Source organism: Mastigoproctus giganteus, chromosome 14, assembly GCF_048544385.1.
Source record: "Mastigoproctus giganteus isolate SK-2022 chromosome 14, ASM4854438v1, whole genome shotgun sequence".
NCBI lineage: Eukaryota > Metazoa > Arthropoda > Arachnida > Uropygi > Thelyphonidae > Mastigoproctus > Mastigoproctus giganteus.
Window position 1 is genome coordinate 95,290,412 of NC_143588.1, and position 27,514 is coordinate 95,317,925.

The 27,514-nt window shown below is 36.5% G+C and overlaps 1 protein-coding gene across 1 annotated transcript in view; it reads right to left on the reverse strand.

Annotated features, from left to right (window-relative positions):
• Positions 1 to 8,633: 8,633 nt before the first annotated feature.
• Positions 8,634 to 27,514, reverse strand: part of LOC150075401 (cell adhesion molecule Dscam1-like) — a 316,461-nt gene continuing 297,580 nt past the window's right edge. Inside the window, exons 22-25 of the mRNA XM_090389299.1 lie at positions 25,042 to 25,226; positions 18,625 to 18,706; positions 13,882 to 13,974; positions 8,634 to 9,101 (exon numbers count right to left, since the gene is read on the reverse strand). Coding sequence (XP_090245425.1) covers positions 9,073 to 9,101; positions 13,882 to 13,974; positions 18,625 to 18,706; positions 25,042 to 25,226 — 389 coding nt within the window. The 3' untranslated portion in view covers positions 8,634 to 9,072. The remainder of the gene's footprint in view (positions 9,102 to 13,881; positions 13,975 to 18,624; positions 18,707 to 25,041; positions 25,227 to 27,514) is intronic.

The following is a 27,514-nucleotide window of genomic DNA, read 5'->3' on the forward strand; positions in this document are numbered from 1 at the left end:
CTGTCGTCTCCCACTCAACCATCCTTTTATCCATTGTAGCAACTTACCCTTAATACCATTCTGCTCCATTTGTACAATAGTCTTCCATGCGCAACAGTGTCAAAAGCTTTCTTGAAATCCAAGTATATGATATCAAAATTATTTTTTGCATCCAGTTCCTTTGTAACCACATCATAATATCCAATGTATTTGTGTAGGGCTGCACCAGAACGTTAGTTCATCTCCGCCTCGTTTATACATACATACATATATTGGAAAATTATTATCATTGTGTCTACGGTGGTACCCAGACTTCCGTCTATCTCCACCTGAAAAGCCGAATTTATGCAGAACTCTGCAAAACGGGCCTGTATGGAAGAGGCTTAACCTTATGGTTTGGACGTAAGTCCAAAATTCCTATATTATTCCTATCTTCCTATCTTAACCTCCAGGGGTCTGCATTGCCCACAATAGCAACTAAATTTCTCCATTCCCTTGATTTGCTCTCATATATAGTCTTATAATAAACCTTCTTTTTATTTTTATAATAAGCATGATAAAATAAAGCCTCATTATGCCCCACTGCCTGTATCTCTGATATGCCTTCCTACATGCAAAAACTTCTATCCTTAATCTAAATAATTCAACATTCCACCAACTAACAACACGCTTCTTAATTTGTTGTCTTTTAGAGGCACAACTCAAAGGTGTAAATAGTGAACACTGAACATAAAAAGCATATTCACCAGCATTTAAAGAATTTAAATGAAACGTGTTATCATTAGAAAATCCAAGGATAAGGACCTTGCAAAACGTGCCCAATTAATCTTCTTATAAGTAAATCTAATTAACTCTGGTTATCAAAATCTGTACTATAATTTAATATGAAAAACTAAAGATCTGTGATTACTGTTCGTGTAATCTGTTTGCACATGCCAATGACAAATTCGTCTGGATAGTCCTTGAGTCACTAAAATCAAATCTATGTTTGACTTGCCATGAACATTATTGAAAGTATGAGGCTGTCCTGGTTTATTAACTACACACATATTGTTGGAAAGAATAAAATCCTCCATCAAACGACACCTATATATTGGAAAAAGAATCTTTTTCCAATGGAAATATATCCCCCCCCGTTCACTTACTGATTTCCTTCAGAGTCTTATATACCTCTATCAGCCCGCAAGTTGTTCATTCACCAAGATTTTCGGCCTGTGCCTTCTAAGCTTTTCTTCACGTGAACATCTGTTCGCCCCCTCTTACCAATCTGGTTACCCTTCTCGGAATACTTTATAGAAGCTCTTTCTTCAAGTAGGTCCTCCAAGTCTAAATATAATAAATGCGGTCGCACCATTGTCTTATACAAAGGAATGATGACATCCCCCTCCCTACTTGTGAAGTCCTATATATATCATAGACTGGACACCATGCGCCTTGCTAGCCGCCTGTTTGCACTGCACGCAAAATTTCATGTCTAACTGTATTGCAACCCCCAATGTGTATGTTTTTTTTGTCTTGAGCCACTTTTAATTCCACCTCTTCCTATCTTATTAGTAACTTTTGGTTGTTGTTGTTGTAGGGTTTTAGGAGTATCAGCAACTTACGCCCTATTGTGCTGTATGCCGTTAAGTCGTATATAATATGTCGGTAAATTGTGTATTATTCTGTGGTCGATTTGCTGTTTTCCGGACAGCAAATTGAAAAAAAAAAAAAAAAAAAAAAAGCATAGTTTTTCCTTCGAGTTTCCGGGAATAAACACTATGCTACCGTCGCCTGAAACTGACTAACTCAGCCACCTTGCGAGAAAGGCACATAAAAATTCCTCGCGTCATTAACGGGATTGAAACTCAGGTCTTTTCCACTAGGGGTGGGAAAGACGGTGATTTTATCAATTGTGTTATCCACGAAGAATCTGAACAAATAAGATTATAATAGAGAAATTCTAGGGGCGGTTGAAAGTCATTCGTTAGCTGCCCTCTTCTCTCTCATTCCTTATACCTTTCACCCACATAATTCGTGGTATCGATTCTTACATAAGCAGTGCATGTCTTAGACCAAAAGTTTGTTGAAGAGAAGTGGGTGGAATTGTAGTGCGAATGCATCGCCGTATGGCCAGTGAATGACCTTGATCCACCTTTTAGAAATTCTCCCTACTATAATCGAACTGCTAAAATCATTTTGCTTGTGTAACAGACTCCATAACAGTACGCATAACGTGTTACATATATAATTTTATTGAAAACTCAGTACAAGTTTATCAAAGCGATACAGGAAGAAACAACACTATTATACGGGTCTCATTTTAAACCTATGTAAAACCTTTAACGACAATGCGGACAATATAGTTCATTTCTTCAAATAACACATTTTTTTTTTTTACTTTCCCACCCCTTCCCTTTCTCAAGATAAAGAGTTCGGAGATAACATGAACGTTTGATTATATCCCAGCATATACAACCTTTTATATACAACGGGTATTTTGCTTATGACTGGAGATCAACACGCTGCCATTTCAGTTCACCCCAAGTTAAACATGAACATATCTCACTTTCCCAGCTAAACAACCATAAACGTTAATGAAACCGAGAAGGAAGACTGTAGTTTTAAATATTTACATATTGTCAACATGGCCTCTTTTATACTACAACAGAGCGAACATGCGGTTAATTGGAGCTACCAACATCGGTAAAGTCTTTCACGTCTGCAATACGAAGAACAATCTCTATTAGGAACACGCGCAAGCTTCGGCCATAACACATATAAAAAATGTTCCTCGTGACAGAGGCATCTCAGCATGACAAGGAGGATTTTTTTTATGGCCTTAGCTGTAAACTGATAAAATTTGAGAGTAACAGTAGTCAGCCATATGGTTAAATCTTATAAAAAGAATAGATAACAAATTTAACGCTTCCAGATCGATATAAATAATTTAATAAACCAATGACCGTTTCAGCGTGACAGTTTTATTTACATGTGGATTTGATTTGATTTTAATAAATATTTATATTAGCATACAAAGAAGTAAAAATGTATGCTTTACCCGCATATTTTTTTATTAAATTTTGTCTTATATGTTTTCCATTTCTTTCATGCTTGACATCTGGTGCAAGGGGTTCTAATAACAATGATTGTATTCAAGTTGATATATCTTATTTCAAAGTTAAATTTTTCCCTACGACTGATATGTGGACACTTAAAGATCTCATAAAACGTTTTAAGAGGAGGGAAGATTTTAAATGCTCTGTACTTAAGTAGGATAGTCAACAGCTGTCATCGTGCAAAATCATGAACAACATAAAAAGAAAAAACAGTATATAGAAAATCTTATTTCCAACTGGATAACGTTGAGGTTTATAGGAACTTCTCCATGACAACAGATATGCAATATAACATTCCAGGAACCATTTTGCTCTTGCAATACTCAGTAACACTATGGAAGGTGACCTTCCATATTAGTTGGGACAACAGTATAAATCGTTATCTCTAACAAAGTTCAAATCTTCGTTACTTTCGTTATGACATAAGATTCTTCTTCTTTCCCACCCTTCACTCTGTTTCAGGAACTATTTACCATCCTTGCTTATGTGATAAAAGACACACAAATACTGGGCGATTTTTTATTCATTGATACACTTTAGTTGCAATATTTTTCTAATTCCCGAAGTCTTGCAATTAAAAATTCCTCAGTACACATTTGGAATCTATATTGACAACGTTTTAATGTGCTGTTTAATCCCAAACGCACGGATCCGCAGTATGCATCGAAAGAGAACTATAGATATGGAAATGGTGTGGTTAAAATGTAGACCAAATTCTGTAAAGAATTTTGTTTACCTCACAAACCAACAAAAATTACTACTTGGAGTTAAACCGTTTTAAGAAACGGTTTGCCTTCTCGGTCAGCGGAATTGACGTATGCGTGACATAGCGGATGAAGGCGGAGAAACATTATTGAGGATTCCGCAACATCATCATTGAGGTCATCAGCACAGTGAAAAAGGAAATCTCAGTTTGTGTTTTCCGTGTTTTTCAATTTCATTTAAAATGAAATTGGAGAACACAGACATTTAGTATTTTACAAAGCGATTTCTAACATTCTTAAGAACGAGCCGCACATTTTAATTTTTTTGATGAATCCCCTAACTGAAAGGTATGAGAGTCTGCATTACTTAGCACGGTGCATCGGTTGAGGTCTGAGAAGATACAAGATCTTGTTGAAATTAAACTTGAATTATGTAGATTGTCATTTTCGTAAATACACGAAAAGGAAGGTTATTCCAGAGAACAGACATAAAAGGGATGGAAGAGGAAAAGTTAGTTCTGTCAGTTTTAATTTGGACAGTGAATGAATGCTCACAAGTTGCGGCACGTGTTCGCACTGGTTTGAAGAGAGTGGGAGAATTACATATGCCAATTCAGAAAAGCAGTGCTCATCGAAGTATTTTTAGAAAAGGGATGCAGCAGAAACAGAACGTCTATGAGATAGAGAGTGGGGAGACTTTGTAAACAACGGGTCCTTAATTAACCCGACAGCCCTCCTTGAATGGAGCCAAGACGCTCGATAGAGGTTTTGGGTGCACCACCTCAGATGTGGAAACAATATTCCATGGTAGGATACATTTAAGATTTGTACAGAATGAGTAGCAGTTTAAAGGAAAAGTAAGACCGAGAGCGAAAAAGAAATCGCAGTTTTTTCTTTATGCAGAGAAATTCTTATAACGAGAAAGCAGAAGTGAGGATAATCCCTAATTGAACTCACAAGTTTCTTAAATTGGAAGGTGGAATGGAGTGTGCTATCATCAGCAAAACTATAGATAGGATTTCCAGTCAGCGGAAGAAGGATATTAATATACGACAGGGAAAAGTGTGGAAGAAAGAACCGAACCTTGAGGAATACTACCAGCATTAGTTGAGAGGTTAGAAGACATCTAATATGCCTGTAGTGAACGGTTAGGGAGAAAACTGGCTACCCAATTGAAAAAATTAGTTTGAAAGCAATACGATAGGAGCTTGTTTAGAAGACCCTTATACCAAACACTATCTTGGAAGTGTCAAGAGAAACTGCTTGAGCATCACCAAGCTTTTCCGTCGAATTTGTCTAAAGATGAGAAGTGTATGCCTGTGCATTACCAGGGGATCGACACTGACGGAATCCGTGTTGGCGATCGTTGATCAGATTGGTAGTTTCGAGATCGTTTAAAAAATTGGTGGTTGATGGATTTCTCTATTACTTTAGAAAGCGCAGAGGATATGAAAATATCCAACCAGTAAGAAATATCCAATACAGTAAGAAAAAAACCAGTGGAATAAGAAAGGTAAACAGGCGACACAAAACAGCAGCAAGCTCGGTAGCACAGGTTTTGAGAACAAGTAGATAAATGCTGTCAGGACCTGTAACTTACGTGGCATCAAAATTGTTTAGAATTCCTCTCATAGCCTTTTGGTAGAAGACCATGGGATGTACTGAGTGGTATGTGTGTAGTATGGTAGGAGATTATTTTCCAAGATAGTTGATTCAAGAATTAGTAGAAAAGTAGGATGGAATCCTCAACTAAAGACAAAGTGGGCTTTGTCTTTAGTTGAGGATGAAATAGAACCATGAAGTTTAAACAGATGGGAGTACAGATGGACAGAGGATGCAGTCAGTAAGTTCGGCAAAGGATCACGATGACTACCATTCGTAAAAGAATCAAATTTTCTACTCTTAGACCGTTCAAAATGGATCGATTAATACGTTTACATTGTTACGGGTTTTAGTTTAGGCAAAAAATGAAAACGAATATTTGGATACCAGACATTTACGATGTATTACGTAGGTGGTTCATTTAGTTGATTATGCGAAGAAGCAAAACGCTCGTGATCGACCTTTGGAAAAATCTTCAATGAGTTATAGTGTGTTGTGTCTGTTCCGGAATTGGCATATTTTTACCTGTGTTCATTAAAGATACAGTGATCACTTCTGAAGTTTATCTTGAGGTTATGCAGAATAATTTTATTTCTTTTCTTGTTGTTTGCGAAGATTTGATATAACTGAAACCTGGTTCAATTAAGACAGCGAAGAGCTCACACAGTGTTGGATTTTGTTGGCATCGTGTAGGATTTTTTTTTTTTTAGGAAAAATTTGGAAACAGCGTACTACGAGATACTTTTAAACAAATTTCCGGGCGTTAATGGGAGGTTTCGCTTGGCCACCTCTTGCCCCATTTAAACTGAGGATCTGAAAGCGGCAACATAAGAAGCGTTTCCAGTCTCTACAGAAACTTTGCAAGCTGCTGCTGCGAAAATTAATTACTTGACTTCGACATGTCATCACACGAAGAGGAGGATAAATCGAATGCGTTTCACTTTGAGAATTTCCTTAACAATCGTTTTAAATAAATTATTAACAGGGATATAATGATTGTTTTTCAGCAATTGAAATAGTTTGATAAATATAACCCTTGCATTAGCGTAATCTTCAAATCCTGCGAGGATGGAAAATACATTGTGTTCCTTGGTGGTTATTAATTATTAAAACTTGAATTGCTAAGTGTAACAATAACAACACACACCAATATAGGGTGACAGTGAAGGTACAACAGTTAAGCAACTTGGAGGATATTTGATATAACAACAAATAAACAACACGATATGTAGGAATTTCATTTGTAATAATTTGTACACTTTGCTCTTCTCTCTCCGCTGTCACGATGGAGAAAACAATTTATTAAAAATATTAAACAGGTATATTTTTGATAGGAATATTATAGTCCCAGAATAAGCAAGAATGATGGAAATGGAACTATTCAGACAAGAAGTCAAGCCATTTTTCCAATGTTGATTATTCACTGTATTAAACATACATAGCATAAAGAAATATATCGAATAATACTAAATAGTTAATAAGCATATTTCCTCTGTCTATTATGCATCATTCAAGAAGGGAAAAAAATGAGAAACTCAGAACGTCCAGTGACTATACAGAAGATTCTATTACTTTTAACCACAGACACCCTTGCATATAATCTTTCGTTGCATTCCTAACCAGATTGTATGGAACAAGAAACCGGATCTTGAAGAAAAAGGTTATTGAACCTAAAATTAGAAAGCTGTGCAGCGTATTATTTGAACATGGATAATCCAACGAGATTGCAATGCCGTATCTCCTTCCGCAATATACACTGCTTGACAAAATTAACAGAACACGTAGAAAATGTGGTGGAACTTGTGCAGCTTGCGATGACGTGGGGGAAAAATTTTGTATGGTGGTGTACTATAGAATAATGATGAAATGAGACAGCGGGAAACTTTGGAAAGTTATAAAAGACATTTATATGGGTTATATAAGAATTACCAAAAAAGGTCACATTACAGAAGTCGATACATGATGCTAGAAATTGCAGTCACATGAGAACAGTACGTATGATCTCCTTCTTTGGCAACAAATCCCATTCTTCCACCAACGCACACCTTAGCTCACCAAGTGACAGAGGAGTGGCTGTCGGCGTGCAATGCGACGCCCAAGGCCGTCTCACACATGTTCGATCGGATTTAAGTCTGTGATTGTGCTGGCCTCGGGAGTAGTTGAATATCATCAGTTTCAAGATATTCCTCCACCACTTGAACTCTATGTGCTGTGGAGTTGTCGTGCATGGGCCAACCGCGCCCCTAAAACGTCGCACATAGGGTTCGAGGATTCGCGGTACCTCTGAGCAGTTACGGTACCCCTATCAAAAACATGAAGAGGGGTGTGACCGTTGATCATTATTCCGCTCCATACGAGAACACCGCCTCCACCGTGTGTCCCTTTTTCTGATGTTGGAGGGATGGTGCCGAATTCCTCGTTATCTCTAGATGAAATAACGTCTAGAATATGTTTGTAGGCTAAAATGGGACTCCTGTTTTATTATGAATAGCGTCTTCGGCGACATTGTTCACAATAAAATATTCATGAAAAACATTTTCTGTTAATTTTGTCGAGCAATGTATTATTATAAACTGCTGTGTATCTATATATTGCTTCTAATAGTTCTGCTGAGTTTTTGCGCAAGGGATATCTTTTTCAGTCTTCTAAGCATTCTAAAATTGTGGATGTTTGTAATGTCACGTGGAACTGGTGGCTCTTTCGTGGAACAGAGAAACCAACCTTTGAAGCAGTTTTTAGAGATGGAGGACGATGTAGCAGTCGTGGATTGCCCATTTACTGAACAACCAATAATAAAATGAAGTACTGTAGTTAATTTTAAATCTAAATATGTACCAAACTCTAAACAAATCATTTTCGAAATTGCTAACGCTTGCGTCATTACTGCAAAACATATTGGTTTATAACCCACGAAACCTGAATTCAACAAACAAAGGAAAACTGTTGGAATACGTAAAACTCGATAGCGGACACGAAACATGATTAAACATTTTGGTGGAGAGTCATCTCGTAAAGAACAAACAGGTGTTTATCAAAATGTCATTTTAACTTCTTAAATTTTTTTTATCCCATCGAAAGTGGTGGACATTGTTCATAAAATCAACAAATTGATTAGAATGAGCGGGCAGTACATGCCATAAAAACAAGACAAGCAATCGATTCAAATGCCTTCGAATTATAAATATTGTATAATAGAGTATTTCCGAGAGCTCTGCTTAGTAATATAAAAACTTTGCCTTTTTGTGTGCACATCTGACACGTGATTAATTTTATACACAATATCCGCAGCTTACTCGCTTGTTTTACGATGAAAACTTTTTCATATAAAAGCAAATCTTTTAAAATAAGTGTTCACAAGTCTGAAACGGTCATCAGTAACTGAATAAATTTTTGCTGTCTGTGTGCGTCTTTAGCGCTAACCACGTGAACGATCTTGCGTCGGACGTCATTAGGAAGAAATAACTTAATCTGACAAACTGTACATCACACTTAACAGTTCCACTGCCCTGCCTCTAATGATCTCTCTCTCTCATTTTGTTTTTCGTGGAAGCCTGTTTTCCTGCCATGTCCTTGAGTAGTAGCTGGCGCAGAGTCCAGAAATCTGGACATATCTCAGTTAACTAATTTCTTTGGCTTGAAATTCTTATCCTAAACACTTAGGTACAGCATATCAGCTGTCACACGAATCGCTAAGACAGCAGCCTTGAATTTCTTCTTCCTAAAACAAACAAACAATCCATCAGTAATACTTCTTTCAAAATTTAATAATGCTATGTAAATACAACACTTTCTATTTGGCATTACCCTAAAAAAATATATTTTTATGATCGATTCTTTGATAATTTTATATAACAATATTGGTCCATTAATTTTCAGAGATGCAAAGACGTTCTGTTTTTGGAAAATTTTAAAGTGTTTCGTACATAGAAAAGTTTATAAGTATTTGTCGAAATATATGACAATCACTGTCTTCTAACTTGCGGCAAACTCTACATATGTATTTATATACTGTAGATATAGAGGGTAATAATTAGTATATACTGGGCTACTATTAATAACCGGATATCTGCATATCTATAAATAACCTTTATTTACAGGAAGTCTAATAACACGTACTAAACTTTTATCCTCTAGGATAGCCTCTAGTCTCTGTGGAACACGCTCCACCAGTTTTTAAATGTCCTCCGATATCTTCCGCTATTCGACTTTCACTGTGGCGACCCGTTCCGCTCTGTTTTTTGAAGTCTCTCTTTACACGCACTCCATCCAAAGTGGTTCTCTGTAGAATTAAGGCCAATTCTCTAGGCTAGGCAGTCCAACGTTTCGATGCTCATGTTCTCAAACCAGTCCGTCATAAAGCGAGCAATATGACATTGTAACGTTTTCCTGCTGATACAAGTAACGGCTTTCCCTGACGTGTTTTCACAACGTAGGTAATGCATTATTGTCGAGGACGTCTAGATAGACCTCGGCATTTATCGTTTTTCCCAAAACAACCAATGATCTTAGGCAAAGTATGAAAAACAGCCGCAGACTGTCACGCTGCCTCTGCCAAACTTCACTGTCGGGACGACACAGTCCGGCGGGTAGCTTTCTCCGGGTATCCGCCACACCCAAGCACGACCGTCAGACTGCTAGACCATGTACTGTACCATTATTCTTCACTCCAAAGCACAGCTATTCATTGGTCTACGGCTAAACGACGGCGGGCCTTACACTAAAGCAGGCGGCAGCTGGCATTAGTTGGGGTGATATTGGCTTGTGTGCCCTGGTGGGTAGCACAGTTGGTAGAATCGCCCTCCTCCCCACACAGGGTGGAAAAAACCTGAGTTTGAATCCTGTCGATGATATGAGGAATTTTTATGGGCCTTTTTCACAAACGTGACTGAATTAGTTGGTCTCAGGCGAAGTAGCGTGGTTTTTTCTCCCGGAAACTAGAGTTTTTTGTCCATTAAATAGGCAAATCGATCGCAGAACAGAATGCCATTTATAGAAGTAATATATATGGCGCAATATGGCCTAAGTCGCTGATGCGCTTTAAACCCTACAACATCTGGCTTGTGGACGGCTGCACGACTGTAATAATCCATATCATGCAGCGTCCTGCGCACTTTGCTGGTGCTTACGTGTCCCAGTCTTCTCACTGAGGACGTGTGTGTGTGTGTGTGTGTGTGTACGGTGCGACAACATTGATCTGAGTTCCGAGAAGACGAACCTTTGGGGACTTTCAAGTCATGTTCCGTCGGCTTCGGAAGTTTTGCGGTTTTTTGCCATGGGTGGCATATCAAAATGACTTGGCAACTCGTATGAGTTAAATGAACACGAGTTGTTTTTGAGTTGGCAATAACCATTACTCTGAATTTACTTTATTATTGAACTGCTATACCTTTTGGCATTTGTCACATTGTGGAAATACGATTTCTTTCCTAGATTCAGATTCTACCCTGACGGTGTCTAGTTACTAACAAATAAAGGTACAATAATCTCAGAAAAGGTTCTGGATAGTATCGAGTGTTACAGTAAACAGCAATATACTTCTCCTCAAGCAGCAGCAGCAGCGGTGCCGTTTATTTTAAGTGTAAGCCTGTGGAAAGCCATGCGAATTGCTTCACAATATACTGTAAGGTTGGTACATATTAATGCTTTTGCCAACTCCAGTACATTAATGTTGTATTTGCTCTAAATTTACTTGTGTTTACTTGTGTTTTCTATAACAATTGCCCTTAGATGGCGTTGGTATACAATTCAAAAAACTCCTATCGTGATGTGATTTAAGCAATTTGCTTAAATCGTTTATCACAGCACACTAAAATTGTGATATGATTTGCTAGAAGATGAAGGAGGGCATAACAGTGGGAACCCATCTGCAAGATGAAAGAAGCATCTCTCTCTCTCTCTCTCTCTCTCTCTCTCTCTCTCTCTCTCTCTCTCTCTCTCTTCTAGTTCTCTGCCCTCAGGCAGGTTCAGGGCTCCATTGACGCCATGCTACTCTATCTTGTGCTTTCCTTTTAATTATTGCATAATTTCTCTTCCCATCCAATCCATCATTCGATTTCTCCTCCCAACAGCTCTCTTCCCACACATCTTCTGCTCAATTACTTTTCTCAACATGCTTTCTCTTCTCAATACATGTCCTATAAAGTTCTTTTGCCTTCTTCTTAGTTCTTTTACTAACGTTCTCTCTTCACCTACTTTCCTAAAAACTTCCTCATTACTCACCCTGTCCACCTATTTCGCCCTCTCCATTCTTCTCCACACCCACATCTCGAATACTTCTAGCCGTCTAATTTCTTCTCTTCCCAGTGTCTATGTCTCTGAGCTATAAAGTACAACAGTCCATATTAATGTTTTCACCATTTACTTTTTTAATTCCCTCTTGAAATTTCTTCTCAATAGTTATTTTCTATTACTAAATGCCTCTTTGCCCATTGCAATTCTTGTTTTTATTTCCTCCAGGCTTTTTCAATTTTCTATCATTATGCTTCCCAAGTATCTATATCTGTCCACCTGTTCCAATATTATTCCATCTAATTTTACATTGATTCTTCTTTCTGGCCACTTTGAAATTAACATTATCTTGGTTTTCTTGGTAAGCACCTTACTGCATCTTAGATTACCATCTAAGGTGCAGTAACTCTCATAATTCGATGTACCGTAATCCACATTCTCTTTAAAAGTAAACCCACATTATTTGTATTAAGTACAACTCTACCAGGTAACGAACATTGGTGTAATTGTGTTAGTGCTTTAGTGGAGGAAGTGACAGTTTTGCATTTCAAATATTCATTTTGTGGAAGTCCGTGTTTGAAGTCGCACGCGTGATTATTAGTGAATAAACTTCGTGCCGTACACTATAGAGCAACTTGTGTTTTTAGTAGAAAATTACTTGGGAAAGAAGTTTTACGATGAATGTCAAAAAAAAAAAAAAAAAAAAAAAAAAAGGGAAAAAAAATCCCTAAAGCTAACCGTCCGTGCAAAGCTGCAATTTTCAAGATAATAAAGAAGTTTCGCGAGTGTGGATCAGTTGGGAATAAGGAACATGAAAGAAGAAGGCGTGTTCTCACACATGACACCTTAGACAACATTAGACAAACAATTTTGCAATCTCCAAGCAAATCTCTATGAAAACTCAGCATTCAAAGGGAGATATCACTTGGTTCAGCTCATTTCGCTGTAAGAAAACACCTGCAACCTTTTCCATACCGAATTCGCAGTTTGCATGAGCTTCAATTTCAGAATAAAAGATTATGATACTATCGCTGAGTTAAAAGCTTACTTCGCCCTGAAGATATTGAAATTTTGGATAAAATTTATTTTACTGACAAAGCGTGGTGAAACCAGGCTTTAGTGGCTGCGTCAACAGTCAAAATTAGTGAAATGGAACGTGAAAATCAGCACATTTTTTTACGAAACTCCCTTACACGTCCAAAAATGTGTGTGTGTGTGTGTGTGTTGTGGAATATCTTGAAGAAGGGCAGTTGGGTCCATATTTTTTTGACAAACTGTCACCTCTGTTTACAAATGCACCTTATTGTACTGCTAGAGAAGAAAGGAGACATCTGGCTCAACAGGACAATGTGGCAATCTGTAATACCGAACGCCCAACCCCTTAAAATGTTTTTCAAGAGTTTTTTGGGAAAGAATATGATCAGATGCTGTTGGCCACCTAGGTATTTTGATTTAACATCGCCAGGCTTCTTTTACTGAGGTTTTTAAAGCAGAAAGCCAGCTGAATTTCACAGATTACGAGAGTAATCTTGAAGTTCAACAACTCAAAACAAGGATTGAATATACAAAAAGGAGTATATCGACACAAACTCTTTATCGAGTATGATCAAAGAGTGGATTTATGTATTGCTAAAATGGAGGACACTTCCAGCATTGTTTATAATCTATTATTTGTTAATTATTGTGATAAAAAATTGTACTTTCCTTTGATTGTTTTTGGGTTTACTTTTAAAATGAATAAACACCCTGTACTTAGACACATTCACTATGTTATTTAAAGCATTGGAGCACTTAAGAGGAAACAACGGTTTACAAATTTGATTTTAATATGATTTCGGTTTTATTGTGGTCTATAATACAATATGTAGTCTTCGCGGAACAAAGAACTACGCAAGTGGGACTTCTGTTGAGATTGACAATATGAGGGTCCGGGTCATCATCTTAGCATTATTCTCTTGATAACACACATGATGGAGACTTTGCCAAGATGAGGGGGCATTAACCTGTTGTAGAGTCGTGCGCCATAAATTTTTTATTGTACATTTCCATCTTACAATAAGTCCTGCCTTGCATAAAATTCAGAATTAGTTTCCTAATTCTTTTGGCAACTCAGTGTATCCGTTCTCCAACAATCAAAGTCAGATTATCGGGATTCATGGGAGTATCAGTTGATTATATTAGTTATATACTTAAGTCACACGCACAGTGTACGTAAATAGCAAATTATATTCATCTTCAGAACAGCATCATGTTCAGCCCCCGAGACTTACCTACATAACAGGAACCGTCTTGCCGTTGGCTCATGTTCACCCTGTGTGACGAATGAGTTTCCAGTTCCTCTAGTAGTTCATGGGGTATGTGAGCTAGAGGGGAAAAAACAGACACACGAATTTACTTTTATCAAAGTTAACTCTATATATTATAAATATGCGCGCGCGGAGGACGTACAAAAAATAAAACAAATAAATAAATAAAATGCTACGAAGGAGGACTAAATATTGGAATTTATCAAGGAATGTTCACGAAACAGCTTTCCCTTTCAACTTCTCCAAATACCTGCAATGTCTTTCCCTTTAGAATTCATAAAACGTGGCAAAGACTCCTTTTTCGGTTTTACCTTCACTGATTGAATCTCAAGCAGAGTTAAGTGCATTATCGGCAGAAACTTAGTCTTTGCTTTAATGAGATATTGCAGGTTCTCAGTTTACATAAATGAACTCTTTTTTTTTTTTTTCACCGCTGGAGTATTATTTGACAAGCTAACCAGGAGATAGGCCATTTGTCCGGAAACTCACTCGATTACCTCCAATTACGCTAATCAGTTTACTAATGGCGCATCCAATTAGCAAAATTAGAAACGTCCGCTATATTGTTTCAGACCAGTTAGCAGATATCTGATTTATTATACTCATTGTCAGGCTAATCGTTCCGTTTTCGTGCCTTTTTTTTTTTTTTTTTCTTCTTTTTCTTTTTCTGCTGTTCGTATCGAATTTTCAAAAGGTTTGATTCAACCTCTTTTTAATTGTGCGTTGATTTTGATCGTTGTAACGCCTTCTTAATTATTATAACACTCATTTAATTCGATTAAATGTTTGCTTTTGACACCCGAATGTCATTCTCCGACAACCACCCGACTCTGCTGCTCTCAATTTATTTTTACTCTTTGAAATTTTAATTATTTTCGAGTGTCGCACAAACATATCTGCGTTTTTTACAGCTGAAATTATACAAGATAATTTAAAGATGGTCCTCTCTCGAAAAAAAAAATTATATATGTATATAAACCATTTATTTATTACTATGTTTATTAAATATTTATTTATATATCGCCCTTATGGCTAGAGCAGTGGTTACAACCGGATCAATTTCTCTACCGGATAAATTAAATTTTGAATTCTCCTAAATGAGATTTTTCAAATGAATTTTTAAGTTTAGACGATGTACAGCTTATTATATTTGCTTTTAAAGCGTTTGTATTTTCAATTTTGGATTATGTTTTGTACTAAAATATGTTTCTGTTTATATTTAATTGTTCCTTATGTGTATTTTGTGTTTTGAATCCAACAGTATCATTGGTTTTTTTCTCTATGTCAATATTTTAGGGTGTAATTTATGTTTTTGTGATATTTTTATGTATTACTTAAGTGCGTACCAATAATGTGATATATAAGCACCTGTACTATTCGTATAATGACTTGCTTTTTTGTCATAGTTTGCTGTGGCTACCAAACAAAGATGTAAGTTATCTCCAAACTCATTCTGTTACGTGTGTGGATATCATATAGGTCCGAAGCAGGTGAGGTGAAACATCATTGGTGACACCAAATAGAGGGATAGATTGCTGTACTTAGAATATGCAGAGCCTACAAACCATCACAACTACTACTACTTTTGTATGGTGGATACAGTACTCAAGATGTGGCCTAACCATGGCCTTTGTAGTATAAAGCTATGGTTAGGCTGCATATTGAGTGCTGTATACAGGTCTGGAGGCCTCACTCTAGGAATGATGTGGATCTGCTGGAACGAATGCAGAGAATGGCAACCAGATTAGTGAAGGGAACAAAAGGGTGCTCTTACCTATAATGGCTTCAATTCGGTAAATTTCAGCGTCTTGAGACCAGGCACCAGCGGGGAGATCTGATTTAGATGTTTAAACCCTTGACTGGATTGAATAAGCTGAATGTTAACGGTATTCTTCCACTTGATGAGACTCACATGAGAGGGCATAAATTCAAGTTGAGGAACGATGGTTGTCGGATAGATGTGTGGAAGTTTTCGTTCGGCCAGCGGGTGGGTGATTGTTGGAACAGGCTTCCATCTGTTATTGTGGAAGTGGATGGGATGAATAAATTCAAGGGAGAACTAGATAATTCTTGGAGGGTACGGATAAGTGTTTTTTTTTTTTTTTTTTTGGCTGATGCTATATAAGCTTGCTTTCTTGTATCATTTGCCATTACTACTACTATATCGGAGTTAAAAAAAATCTTCAGATCTAAAAGTTGTGGTATCCCTACGTGCCATCGTCTTTATTTCGGTACCATACAATGAAGACCTACCAATTCCCAATCCACCTTCTAGAGATGAGTCTTCAGAATAATGAATCTTGCGAACAGGATGAACGTTTTTATCATCCTGTTATCATCCCCTTTTTTATACAAATTTAATTTGTATGTTAATATTTAATTTGTCTACGTCCACAGTATGCGTTATTATATTTTGTTTATAATCATAATTATTTATTTAAGTTAAATTATTTATAATTACAACTATTGTATTTCTTTAACTCCTAGCCAGTTATTCGAGCTGTGATGGGTAATATTACTATGCTTTCTTCTGCACAGTCTTTGTGTAAAGATAGAAACATGAAATAGAGGATTTAATTACAATTAAACATTAAGAACATTGCATTTGAGCTATGCATACGTTTCTTTCAGTTACGCATACATTTTGTCAAACGTTGAAAAACGTGTAACTTCCTTAACTTTTGTACATAACTGCATATATATTCCAGCTTAGAGAAAATAATACAAAACTATTAGCCAGATTTTCTGTTTTTCATTAGAGCACGGAAAAGCAGTGCTCTACCTTAGATTCCTGGTTACATTATTACATTATTGTTTAAAAAAGTTGATAGTCCCTTATTAAGACTAAATTTTCTTGCTCTGCTAAATCATTGCGAAACTGAATATGTTCAGCCAGCCTCTTTCAAGCACAGTTTTTTAATTTGCTTTTCGCCATTTAAAATCTGATACTATGGATCCTGCCGAAAATAAAATAGTTTTATTATTTTATAATTTCATTGGGATTTTTTAATCTCGGTAAAATTTTAAGGTTATTCTAAAAAATTTATATCGTACATTTTGATGCAATATCTCTTTTATGATCAAAATAATTTGTTGCATATTTAGGAGCCTTCCTCTGCATTGCAGCTTAAAATAAAATTAATGTTTTGTCATGATAAAATTTGAAATCAGAAAAATTATTTTGAATTAACCTCAGTGTATATAGATTTATTCTGTTTGATTTGCGCTCAGTTTGTGCTACTTGCCTTTATTTAAAACTAATCAAACTCATTACATTTTAGGAAAATTCGAAGTTAGTCTTTTCAGATATTTTGAAATTAATTATTACGATTTATCTTTAATATTACACGCTGAATAAACTACCTGAAACGTGGCCGATTATTTATTACTCGGAGAACTGTTTGGTGCCTTTCATAAGAAAAAGCCCAAAGAACACTTCCTTCTGTTCTTCATCTTCCTCCTCTACGACCATAACTGAATTTATTTCGAAAAGCACTTCGGAAATAGCCCTAGGCGCATGCGTAAGTTCCACTATCATTTAATTTATATTCATGGGATCGAGATCTTGGTGTCCTTCTACTGCAGATGGAAGTAAAGGAAACGAACGAAAGTGCCGCTGGGGTGATGGATGGGGTCGCCGAATGCGATAATAACTCCGGCACGTATCGGCATTGTGTGGTTCACTTCGAGATTCATTAAATGGCGTGGACACTATAGGAAACAGACACTGGGAACAGAAGGGCCCGCTACTTGAGTGACAGAATAATAAATGTAAACAGGATGGAGTACAGCAGTAGATGACGTTTATTTGTAGTTCTGGCCCTCTGGATATCTTAGCCGGGATTTTGAAAGAAGTACCACAACGAAGAAAACAAGCAACTTAAGTAAATGTTTTTGCTATTCTCATTAGGTGTGGAGAATAAAATAGCAGCTCCGATTTGTGTTGTTGGGTCACGCTATGGGATTACAGTTTTTTTTTTTTTTTTTTTTTTTATCATTCTGTATGAGCAGAAGAAAGTAAGAAGATTTTCCTTCCATCGCAAATAGTGTCGTCAATTCCGCCAAAACTTATTTATTCCATTAAAAAAGTCTTTGGGGCTCCGGTATAGCCGGTACAAAGTAATTTCTTTTTGCTGTTTTAATTCGTCTTCATTCTGTGGAATTCATCGCGTCAGTAGAGAACTGAAGCATACTCCACTGACTGCACTAACTAGACTGTGCTTGACGTACTGCCTTTTCACGGTCCATGCTCTGTCATCCAATCAGAGGAAGCCCAAAAACTGCTTATTTGCGCTTGCGCGCGCGCGCACGCACACACACACACACACACTGGTAGAATTCTTTGATAAATACTCATTTCTTTCAGGCCTTAAAATACCTTCTTATTAAGACAGATTGTAAAGACTTCTTAGAAGAGACGCGCGTTAGCTTATTTACTTATGTTGGTACCAAATATCCACGACGCGTTCTGCATCTGTAACCTTCTTTAATGGAAACGTATGTTGTGTGTGGAAGGCAATTATTTTAAGAGTTGAACACGCCTATGAAAACAGCTAATTCTTCACAAACGGAAAAGTATTCTTTATGCACGACACACTCGGCTTTAAATTCCGACCGAAGAATGTTTGACTTTAATTAGCGTACAACATCCCCTGCCACGCTCTTTAGAAATGTGTAAACTTCGCACAAGAAGGAAAATTTGCGTACCTGGGTAATGGTATATGTGGATATCGGACTTTGGTGGTCTTGGTGTTCGTTTTACAGTGGCATACTGAGGTTCCTCTTGCATCTGTCAATAAAAGAAAACAATAATTGAGATTTTGATTTTTTTTTTTTCGTATGGGAATAATTAATATGAGTCTGATATACGGTAGGAAGTATGATTTAGTTAGGAGATGATTTAAATCATGGGAAATATACGTTGGGCAGTCATAAAATTAAAAGTGGAGAAGCCCTTGCGGTAGCACAGTCGATATAATCACTGTGCTTCCCACACCGCGTGGAAAAAGCCTGGGTTCGAATCCCATTAGTGACGTGGGGAAATTTTATGTTTTTTTTTTTTTTTTTTAATGCGACTAAATTGGGCGATCACAGTCGTGGGTTGCATTTGTAGCTCGGGTTTTTAGCACTACTAACTACAAAATCGATATACTGATGTCTCATAGCCTTAGTTGCTTTTGGCGCTTGAGATACAAATAGACACCCACTCAGTCATTCGCCAGAAAGTAGAGGATGTCTGACGATATTCCAAGATTGTTTCCATCGTGAAATCAGATGAGACAAATGAGAGAAAAACTATTCAGACATTATTAACATGGAATACATTATTAATATGGAATACACAACTTTCTACATTCCTAGTCTTGTTTAATTATCGGCATTCTCGGTGAGAAAAATCGAGGTTTCCTTCCTTGCCGAAAACGTTTTCTAGATGCTTCTCTTCTAATTACAACTTAGAGGAAACATATGCCCATTCTTAGGTGATCTCGTCTTCCTCTATGACCTTGCTTACGGCAATTTCTTACGTTTCGGAATACCATGTACAGCGTTAGTTTTTCCTGTGATAAGTGGTAATATAACAACGTTGTACCGTTTCCACCAGTTCTAACACGTCTTTTTTTGTGAGTGAGTGTTTTAAGCTCCAAAACAACTAAGCTGTGAGGTGTCAGTATATTGTGTCTGTAAGTTACTTATAATCTGTGGTCGATTTGCCTTTTTGCTGAACGAAAAACTTCAGTTTCCAGGAAGAAAATGTAACTCTGTCCCGAGACCGACTAACCCAGCCACGTTGTGAAAAAAAAGCTCATAAAAAAATAGATATAATAAAAATTCTGGCATCATTGAAGAGAATCGATCCTAGGTCGTTTTCACGGTGATTATCACTGTGCTATTATCTGTGCTACCGCAAGGGCAGCACAGTGGTAATAATGTCATTGAAAATTCATGTTATGCAGCAGAATTTTGAAATACACAAGCGTTTGACCATCATTTCTGATCTCTGATATATATATATATATATATATATAAAATAAATGCTGAGTTCTGCAAACATTCATTTGGGACACCTGTTCAGCGAGGTGTCCCAAATGCCATCTGATCAGTTTACTTGGAATTCTCAATGTGAACTCTTTTTCCTTTCTCTGATCGAACCTTGACTTATGTTAATCCTTTTTATCCACGACTCGATATCCAATTTCTTCTACTTCTTTTTTGATCCTCAATTTTATTAATTTTAAAAAGTTGTTTGATATGTAATTCCAATAGGATGATCACTCATTCTGATGAAACGTGGGGCTGGCTGTATTCATTAGCCCATTCTGCAGGTTTTATTTGATAATATTTGGCTCTTCCAAATGGGCATCACTAGGGATGCATAGCATACTACTGAAGTTTTATATTTTAACAATAAATGCGAAAAAATATTATATATTTACACAGGTGTGTAATGCTGCTTCTGTTGCCGAAATCTTTTGATACCATCAGCATCAAAAGATTTAACATGTTGAATCATTTCAAAACGCACTCACAGGTAACGCAGTGGTTATGATTGCTGCCCTTTCACATCGTGTGCAAAAGGCCTTGATTCAAATCTCTTCAATTCGGAAGGGATTTTTATGAGTTTTTTTCACACGTTGCCAAGTTAGATGGGTTTTTCATCCAGCAAAACAAGCAAACCGACCGTGGAATACACTCAGCAATCGAATATTTCCTGATGGGAGCTTATGCTGCTGCAATTAGGAAATAATTTTTATTATTTTTTCTGAAAGGTGGAACTGGCTTGTCAGTAACAAGTCTGTCGCATCTGTCATTCAATCATCGCAACTTCGAACTGAAAGACAGTTCGCAGTTGCGATGACTGAATTTTCTTTTCTATCCTTTATTGTGGTATTAACATATCACCAAATGTGAATATTTAGAATTATATTGATTTCCTAATTTATTATGCACTGTTTTAATTAATTTGGATGTCCAGTACGCAGGATAAGCTATGCTTATAATAAATATGGTTACGTGACCTATTGCGCTGTAAATAATTTTAAAAATGATTCATTATTTTATGGGCGTCGAGTATGACTTAACTTCCACCTGGTATCAAAAAACAGCGAGTAGCCGAATCAATATTTTTAGCAGTGCCAAAATGCCCTAATAATGTACAATGTATGCAGGTATAACAAGTAGTCAAAATTTAATGTCTTGATGTTCATGCAAAAAAAAGGTCCATACGAGTTGAAGAAGCGCACATAAACCCAGGCTGGATTTTGGTGTTCATAGACCCTAGGCACTTTTATTCCGAAATTTGCTGGAAAAAAAAAAGGGGGGGGGGGTGAAATGTTTCTTCTATTTTAACACTTTGACTCCGAATTATGTCATTTAACGCGACTCAAGTTTCAATTATAATAAATGATATACCACCTCAATTGACAGCGCGACCATCACTTCGATTCTTCTAGTCTCGAGATCATTATGAGTATTGAATTGTAGCTCCTAGAAACATGTTTTCTCAGAAAACATGTTTTCACATGTTTTCTCAGCTCGTTTTTCGTTAGTCACAGTGAAAAGAGTGAATTATTGTTTTTTTTTTTTTTTTTTTTTTTTAATTTTTGTCTTCTTTCGTAGGCCCTAGACACTGTGCCTATGGTGCCTAATGGGAAATCCGGCCCTATAAACCGCGAGCCTACTACAGAATATAAGTGTAGGAATCACTCCACCATTATGCTGGACCTTGGCAGAAATTGTATCGCAATGTGGGGATAATGTTTAGAATCCAGCTGCCATCTAGATAAATTTATAAACTTTCCAGACAGACCATTTACAAAATACAGTAAGATAGGGTGGTATGATGGAGACAAGAGATACAGCTCTCCTAACATGGAGACAAGAGATACAGCTCTCCTAACATGCACTAGCCAAAACTTCGCAGTTATTTTATTCCATCACTAGATAATATATTAGATGTCGGTGATAGATGGTGTACAGTCAGATACAATACAATACAACATAAATAAACATTCACACTATATCAAAAAATGCAATATGTATTACAGTGAATAAATTTCATTGTATATAATGTACGATTAAAAATATAACAGCCATACCGATAACATTAAGTAATATAAATAAATGGTTAAAATGTAAAAGAAAAACACATATTTCGCATCCAATATATAATATCAGTTCTACAAAAAGTCTAAAACTTTATTACTGTCAGAATGTCTTAGGCACAGTATTATTATTAAATTATTATATTCCGAAAGGAAACCACCGCAATTTTTTTAATAGTAACAAATGCGAGAATTATGGCGTGACTAGTCATTTAAAACAATATCTTACGATTTTCCCTCATTTTAATTTGAGGTGCGTGATATTAATCTCATAATAAGCTCAGTGGAAGATCATTATGGAAACTAGTTTTGTAGCGGGTCCAGAGAAGATCCCTGGAGGGGAAACGCCGCAATCGGCGAAGTAAGGTTGAGAACCAGCAATCTTCAATGTAACTAACTTGTCCACCCATTAAAATCCCCGAGACCTAGTCCAAAGCAGTGACCTCAAATATCCATTAGGTTTATATAGGAGAGGAGGATAAACTCCACCATAGATGGATTTTGACAAATGCGACTCCAAAAGCAGCTATTTCAGTTTCACTTTCTATAAACAGTTAATGTATCAATCCAAAATGGCGGATGTGTGGAAGTCGACTTACAAGCAAAGTCCGTGCAAAGACGGATTGGGCCATTCTTATTCATCTTGCATATAGATGAATGTACTTAAGTACAATAAATGTACAGCTACTATTAATTGAAAAAATATATATATTTGAAAAAAAATTGGAATCGTTACTTCAGAATTGACCGTTGCATTGATTACCCCTATCTAAGTCATATCAGACCATCAAATTGGTTAAGATGGGCCTTCCTATAATCAAACCCTGGCGCTCGTCAGGAAAGTTTAATTTCAGAAACTTAGAAAGCTGATGAAAAGCGATCGATCCAGCTACTTCGTCAACGAGTTAATCAAGCTTATTGGCCAATAATTTGCACACGAAAATCTGTCACCTGGTTTAAAAATCAAGCAAATGAGAACATCCTTAAACTTATCAGGACAAACTCCGCTGAGGGAAAAAACTATTCAGTACTTGCAAAAAAGGATTTTTTTTAAAAATTACAATTTAAAAAAAAGAAGTTTCCAGAAAGTTAGTGTAGTTTCGTAGAGCTTCCTTGAATAATTCTTTGAAATAGCAGAACCCGCATTATGGAGAATTTTCTCATGTAACATTTTTTTAAGTTTAAGTAACATTTCTTTATTAATAATATCACCAGCAAATATCGAATAAAGGTGGAAGGAACGCACAAACTCAACCTTTTGGCAATGGACTTTTCTGTTTATGAAGAATTACCACCTTCAGTTCTAGGCAGGTGCTGCCAAGGGCTAGCGCGAGCCTCTTTGTTAGCTTTCGGATAGTTTTTCGTTGTTTTAAAACAATTTTATGAGATGAGCGAGTCTCACTATGCGAGCTTCTCTCTATAATAGCGAACTGTTAATTGGTTGGTAGCAGGCTTCAGTTCTACATAAAAATGGAGCGAAAGATTTTTGTTCCACGGAGCGAAAGCCAGGACAATAAATGCAAATTTAAGACAAGAACAGCAAAAGAACTTTGTGTAATGATGTGTAAACGTGACGCTAGCAAGTTCCTGTGGAACGAAATGTATGCTACAGTCTATTTTTAGAGTTATCTGAGTATAAAATAAAGCGTTTTGTACGTAGAACAAGCGTCTGATCATCGCAGTTATTCCCATACGCAATGCCCTACTTCAAAATTCTAAAATATTAAAAAATGATAACATTTGATTATCATGCGAGTATAAATAACTTTACCGAAATATTTGATGTGATCGTTGGGAGGAAATTAATATTAAAATGTTTTGAGAACTCAATAATGTTTCCATCCACAAAATAGCCAAATTACTTTTGAAACAAATGCGTGAGAGGATTACCATTTTACTTACGATTATCTCCCATTCATCTCCATGGTAATAATCTTTTTTTATGTAGAAAGATTGCTTTTTTTTTTTTAAAGATACTAAAAACAAAACCAGAATAACTGACAGTTCTATATTAGCAAAGTTTACAATAAAATATCGGATTTCACTCCTCTGTTTCACCAAGAAAACTTTGCTGAATGTTTACAGTAAATTTTTCCAAACCTCCGACAGCGCAGATGATTTCGCTGCAGTAACGAACTTAACTGCATCCATCCGCACTTCATCTGACACCAGAGGGTTCTCTTCGTGTATCCCAAATAATGAGACAGTTCACCTCTTTACTGCTTTTACTGCTAGACGTCAGCGTGTACCGCTAACCCATCCAGTTGGTTGATGTTTTAAGATGAGAGAAGCTGATGTTGCATTTCTACACAGCGACATCTCTCTCTCTTTCTCTTGGGATTGTTCATCTAAGCAGTCTCTCCCTACAGGGAGGGAGAGCGGGGGAAAGAGAGAGAGGTAATGTCAGATTTAGGGAAAATTGTTACAAAACTCCATTATGTGCGCATGATGCATTAAACTTGCGAGCGCCACTGCACAGTCCGGAGATTTTATAGGTATTGTTAAAGAGGAAACTGATTTAGCTAGATCCATTATTGCAGAAGCCATCTGTCTCGTGTCACCCTTGTCCCATCCCTCTGGAGAAATGACGTGGAAGAGCGTCGGTATAAAGATGTGGCTCTGAAGGAAATTTTTTATTTTTATTTTTCGCCTTTCGAGATAGATCTCATTCACGAACCTCCAAGGCAGAGATGCTGTTTTAGCAGGACAAAAACTTTCATTTTCTAAAAAAAAAAACAAAAAAAAAAAAAAAAAAAACTAAATATATATAAAATATAAAGGATAACGAAGTATCCTTTCAATACCCAAGTACAAAAGGTACGAGTGCCAAACAACTTTTATCCTCTTTTCAAATAAATTTTAACTAAAAGGCTCGAAACAGATACATTTTCTTTCTTTCTACACACACGCTTGCACAGATACGTAATGTACAGCAGCTTTGTTCGTATTTCTATCTGTAATGCAATAACGTCTATAGAGAACCATAAAATGTTATATATTAGTATATTTTTACCACACTTACGTCTCTTGCAGTGTCTTCCAAACACTTCCGAGACGAAGACTCAGAGATGTGGGTTGTGGCATAAGGCGAAGGATAGTAAGCTGGTTCTGCTCGACTCGTCGGTCGCTGATAGGCCGATTTCTCAATGTCGTACATGTGAACGGACTCACGACACTGAGATTTCCTTGACCCGTACACCGACGCAGCTGGAAACAAAAGAATCGATTAGGAGGTAGAAACGTGGTCTGCCAATCAATAGAAAAGGGGTATCATAAAGGGATCTATTCTAGGGGGTTGGTTTTGTTCCCTTGGCAACGAATAAACCAATAAAATTCCGGTGTCCAGTAAAATAACAAAGACCTTTATTTCGTTGGACAGTTTTAAATTCCTTCGTGAAATGTATACAGTACGTGTACAAAAATATGAGGCAACTTCCAGAATGTGCGCAACACTCGCACCGCATCATTCCTATTTCGTAGGAAATTGTGAATATTCCAATGAATATTGACGTGTGACCTCTCATTAATTGTACAGTGGGTTTCTGACAACAAAAGGAATCAAAATTTTTTAGGAGTTTTTCAAAAATGGGAGTAGTTTTTAAGAAACTGATGCTGATGTTTCGCGACATTACTTCCAGTATCAGAGTAATGGATGGAAAATAATATGATTACACCAGAATACAGTAAATGTCGTGTAACATACACATGACACAATCGACGTGACTTCAGAATAAAATCATTAAAGAAGAATCAAATGCCAGTTGATTTACAGGGTACTGTTTCTACATTTAGTGGAGAAATATAGCACAGTTCTCATTAGAATCGAAACCACCACGCATCTGAATGACAGCAAGCGTTTTATTACACGGAATGACATAATGAGACCACATATTTCGTTATCATAATTAAAAAGACTGTCTATAGGGAAAAAAAAGGTTGGAATTAAGGTTTAAAGATTCGGCCATTGCCTTAATTCATACGATTTGGTTTTTTTCCATTTTTTTCTTAATTTGCGTAACCCATTGTCAAGGTTTCGTGTGCAGAATTTTATTGGGAATAATAATTGCATTATTCACAATTTCTGCACAACCATCCTAAAGACTAACTGCGGGGACCCTGTAAACCAACAGAAATTTCATGCCTTTTTGATAAATTTAATTTTCTGAATTCACTTTAACTGTGCATGTGTGCGAGTGTGTGTTACGTTTACTGTTTTTTCCAATGTAATAATGACGTTTTGCATCCATTTCTCAGATACCGGAAGTGACGTCACGAAATTTTGAACATAGTTTTTCTCAAAAATTGCCCTGTTTTTGAAAACTCCTGAGAACATTTGTGATTCCTTTTGTTGTCAGGAATCGATTTAAAATTTATGAGATACAATTCTAAGTCAACTGTACGTTCAAAATTTGTATATTAAAAAAATGAAACAATTTTATTATTATATTACAAAATGATTACGTTAATATTTTGTTACAGTAAATATTTCGCTTAAATATTTCAAAAAAAAAAAAAAAAACATCCGAAAGTAATATTAGTAGACAAAAGTTGAACTGTTGCTTTCACTTTATGACTATTTGAAAAGTGTCTAGGTTAACTGTAAGATGAATTATATGTACTGTATATTAAAAATAATTAGAGCCACACATACTTTGGCCTGTACTTAGAATTAACATTAATTTAGAATAAATTTAGATTTAATTTTGGATTAAAATAGGTGTAACTTAATGTCTAGCCGAAATATGTTTAAAAAATTACTGGAGATGGGTGGGTTATAACAATCTGCGCAGCAAAAGAGGAGACCCATCTCTAGATAATAAATGTGCTCTTTTTTTCGTTTAGAAAAGAAATCACATGATTTTACATTGTGCTTCTGAATATTGTACTACTATAATATAGTACTAATAAAACAAAACTGTTAATTAAGTTGTTTGTAGCATTACAGAAGCTGAGTCACATGATATTGCGCTTTAAGTTTGTTAGAACTTGCGCAGGCTGCGCACGATGAAAGATTTATGCTAACAACCAGAGCGCATTTACGCGTGCATACGAACGCTGCGACCCTCTTCTCTGGAGACTCGGAGCTAGCTTACGCTGCAGTTACTCAGCGTTTGATGTCCGCCTTCGGAAAGTGTCTCTTAGCACTCAGCTTCAGTTTCACTTGAGCACTGCAAGCCTTTGGGAGTGCTGGAATAGCGACTGTTTACTTGTAAAAGGGTCAATAAAATTAAGAGAATATCCACTGAGTCACACTAAGATGATGGTAGGCCTAGAATGAAATGAAACCGAATCAGTAAGAATCTGCAGTTTACTTAATCGTACATTGAAGAAAGGCGTAGAAATTTTGAGGAAATTTTTTGATAGCATTCTTACTGTTACGCTAAAATTGGAAAGGCTGACATTCCTTATAAAATACGTCGTGCAGTTCTCCGACTTTACTGATGAGAAATTTAAGGAGAAAATTTGAATAATAAGTTTTAAAAACCATAAGCTAT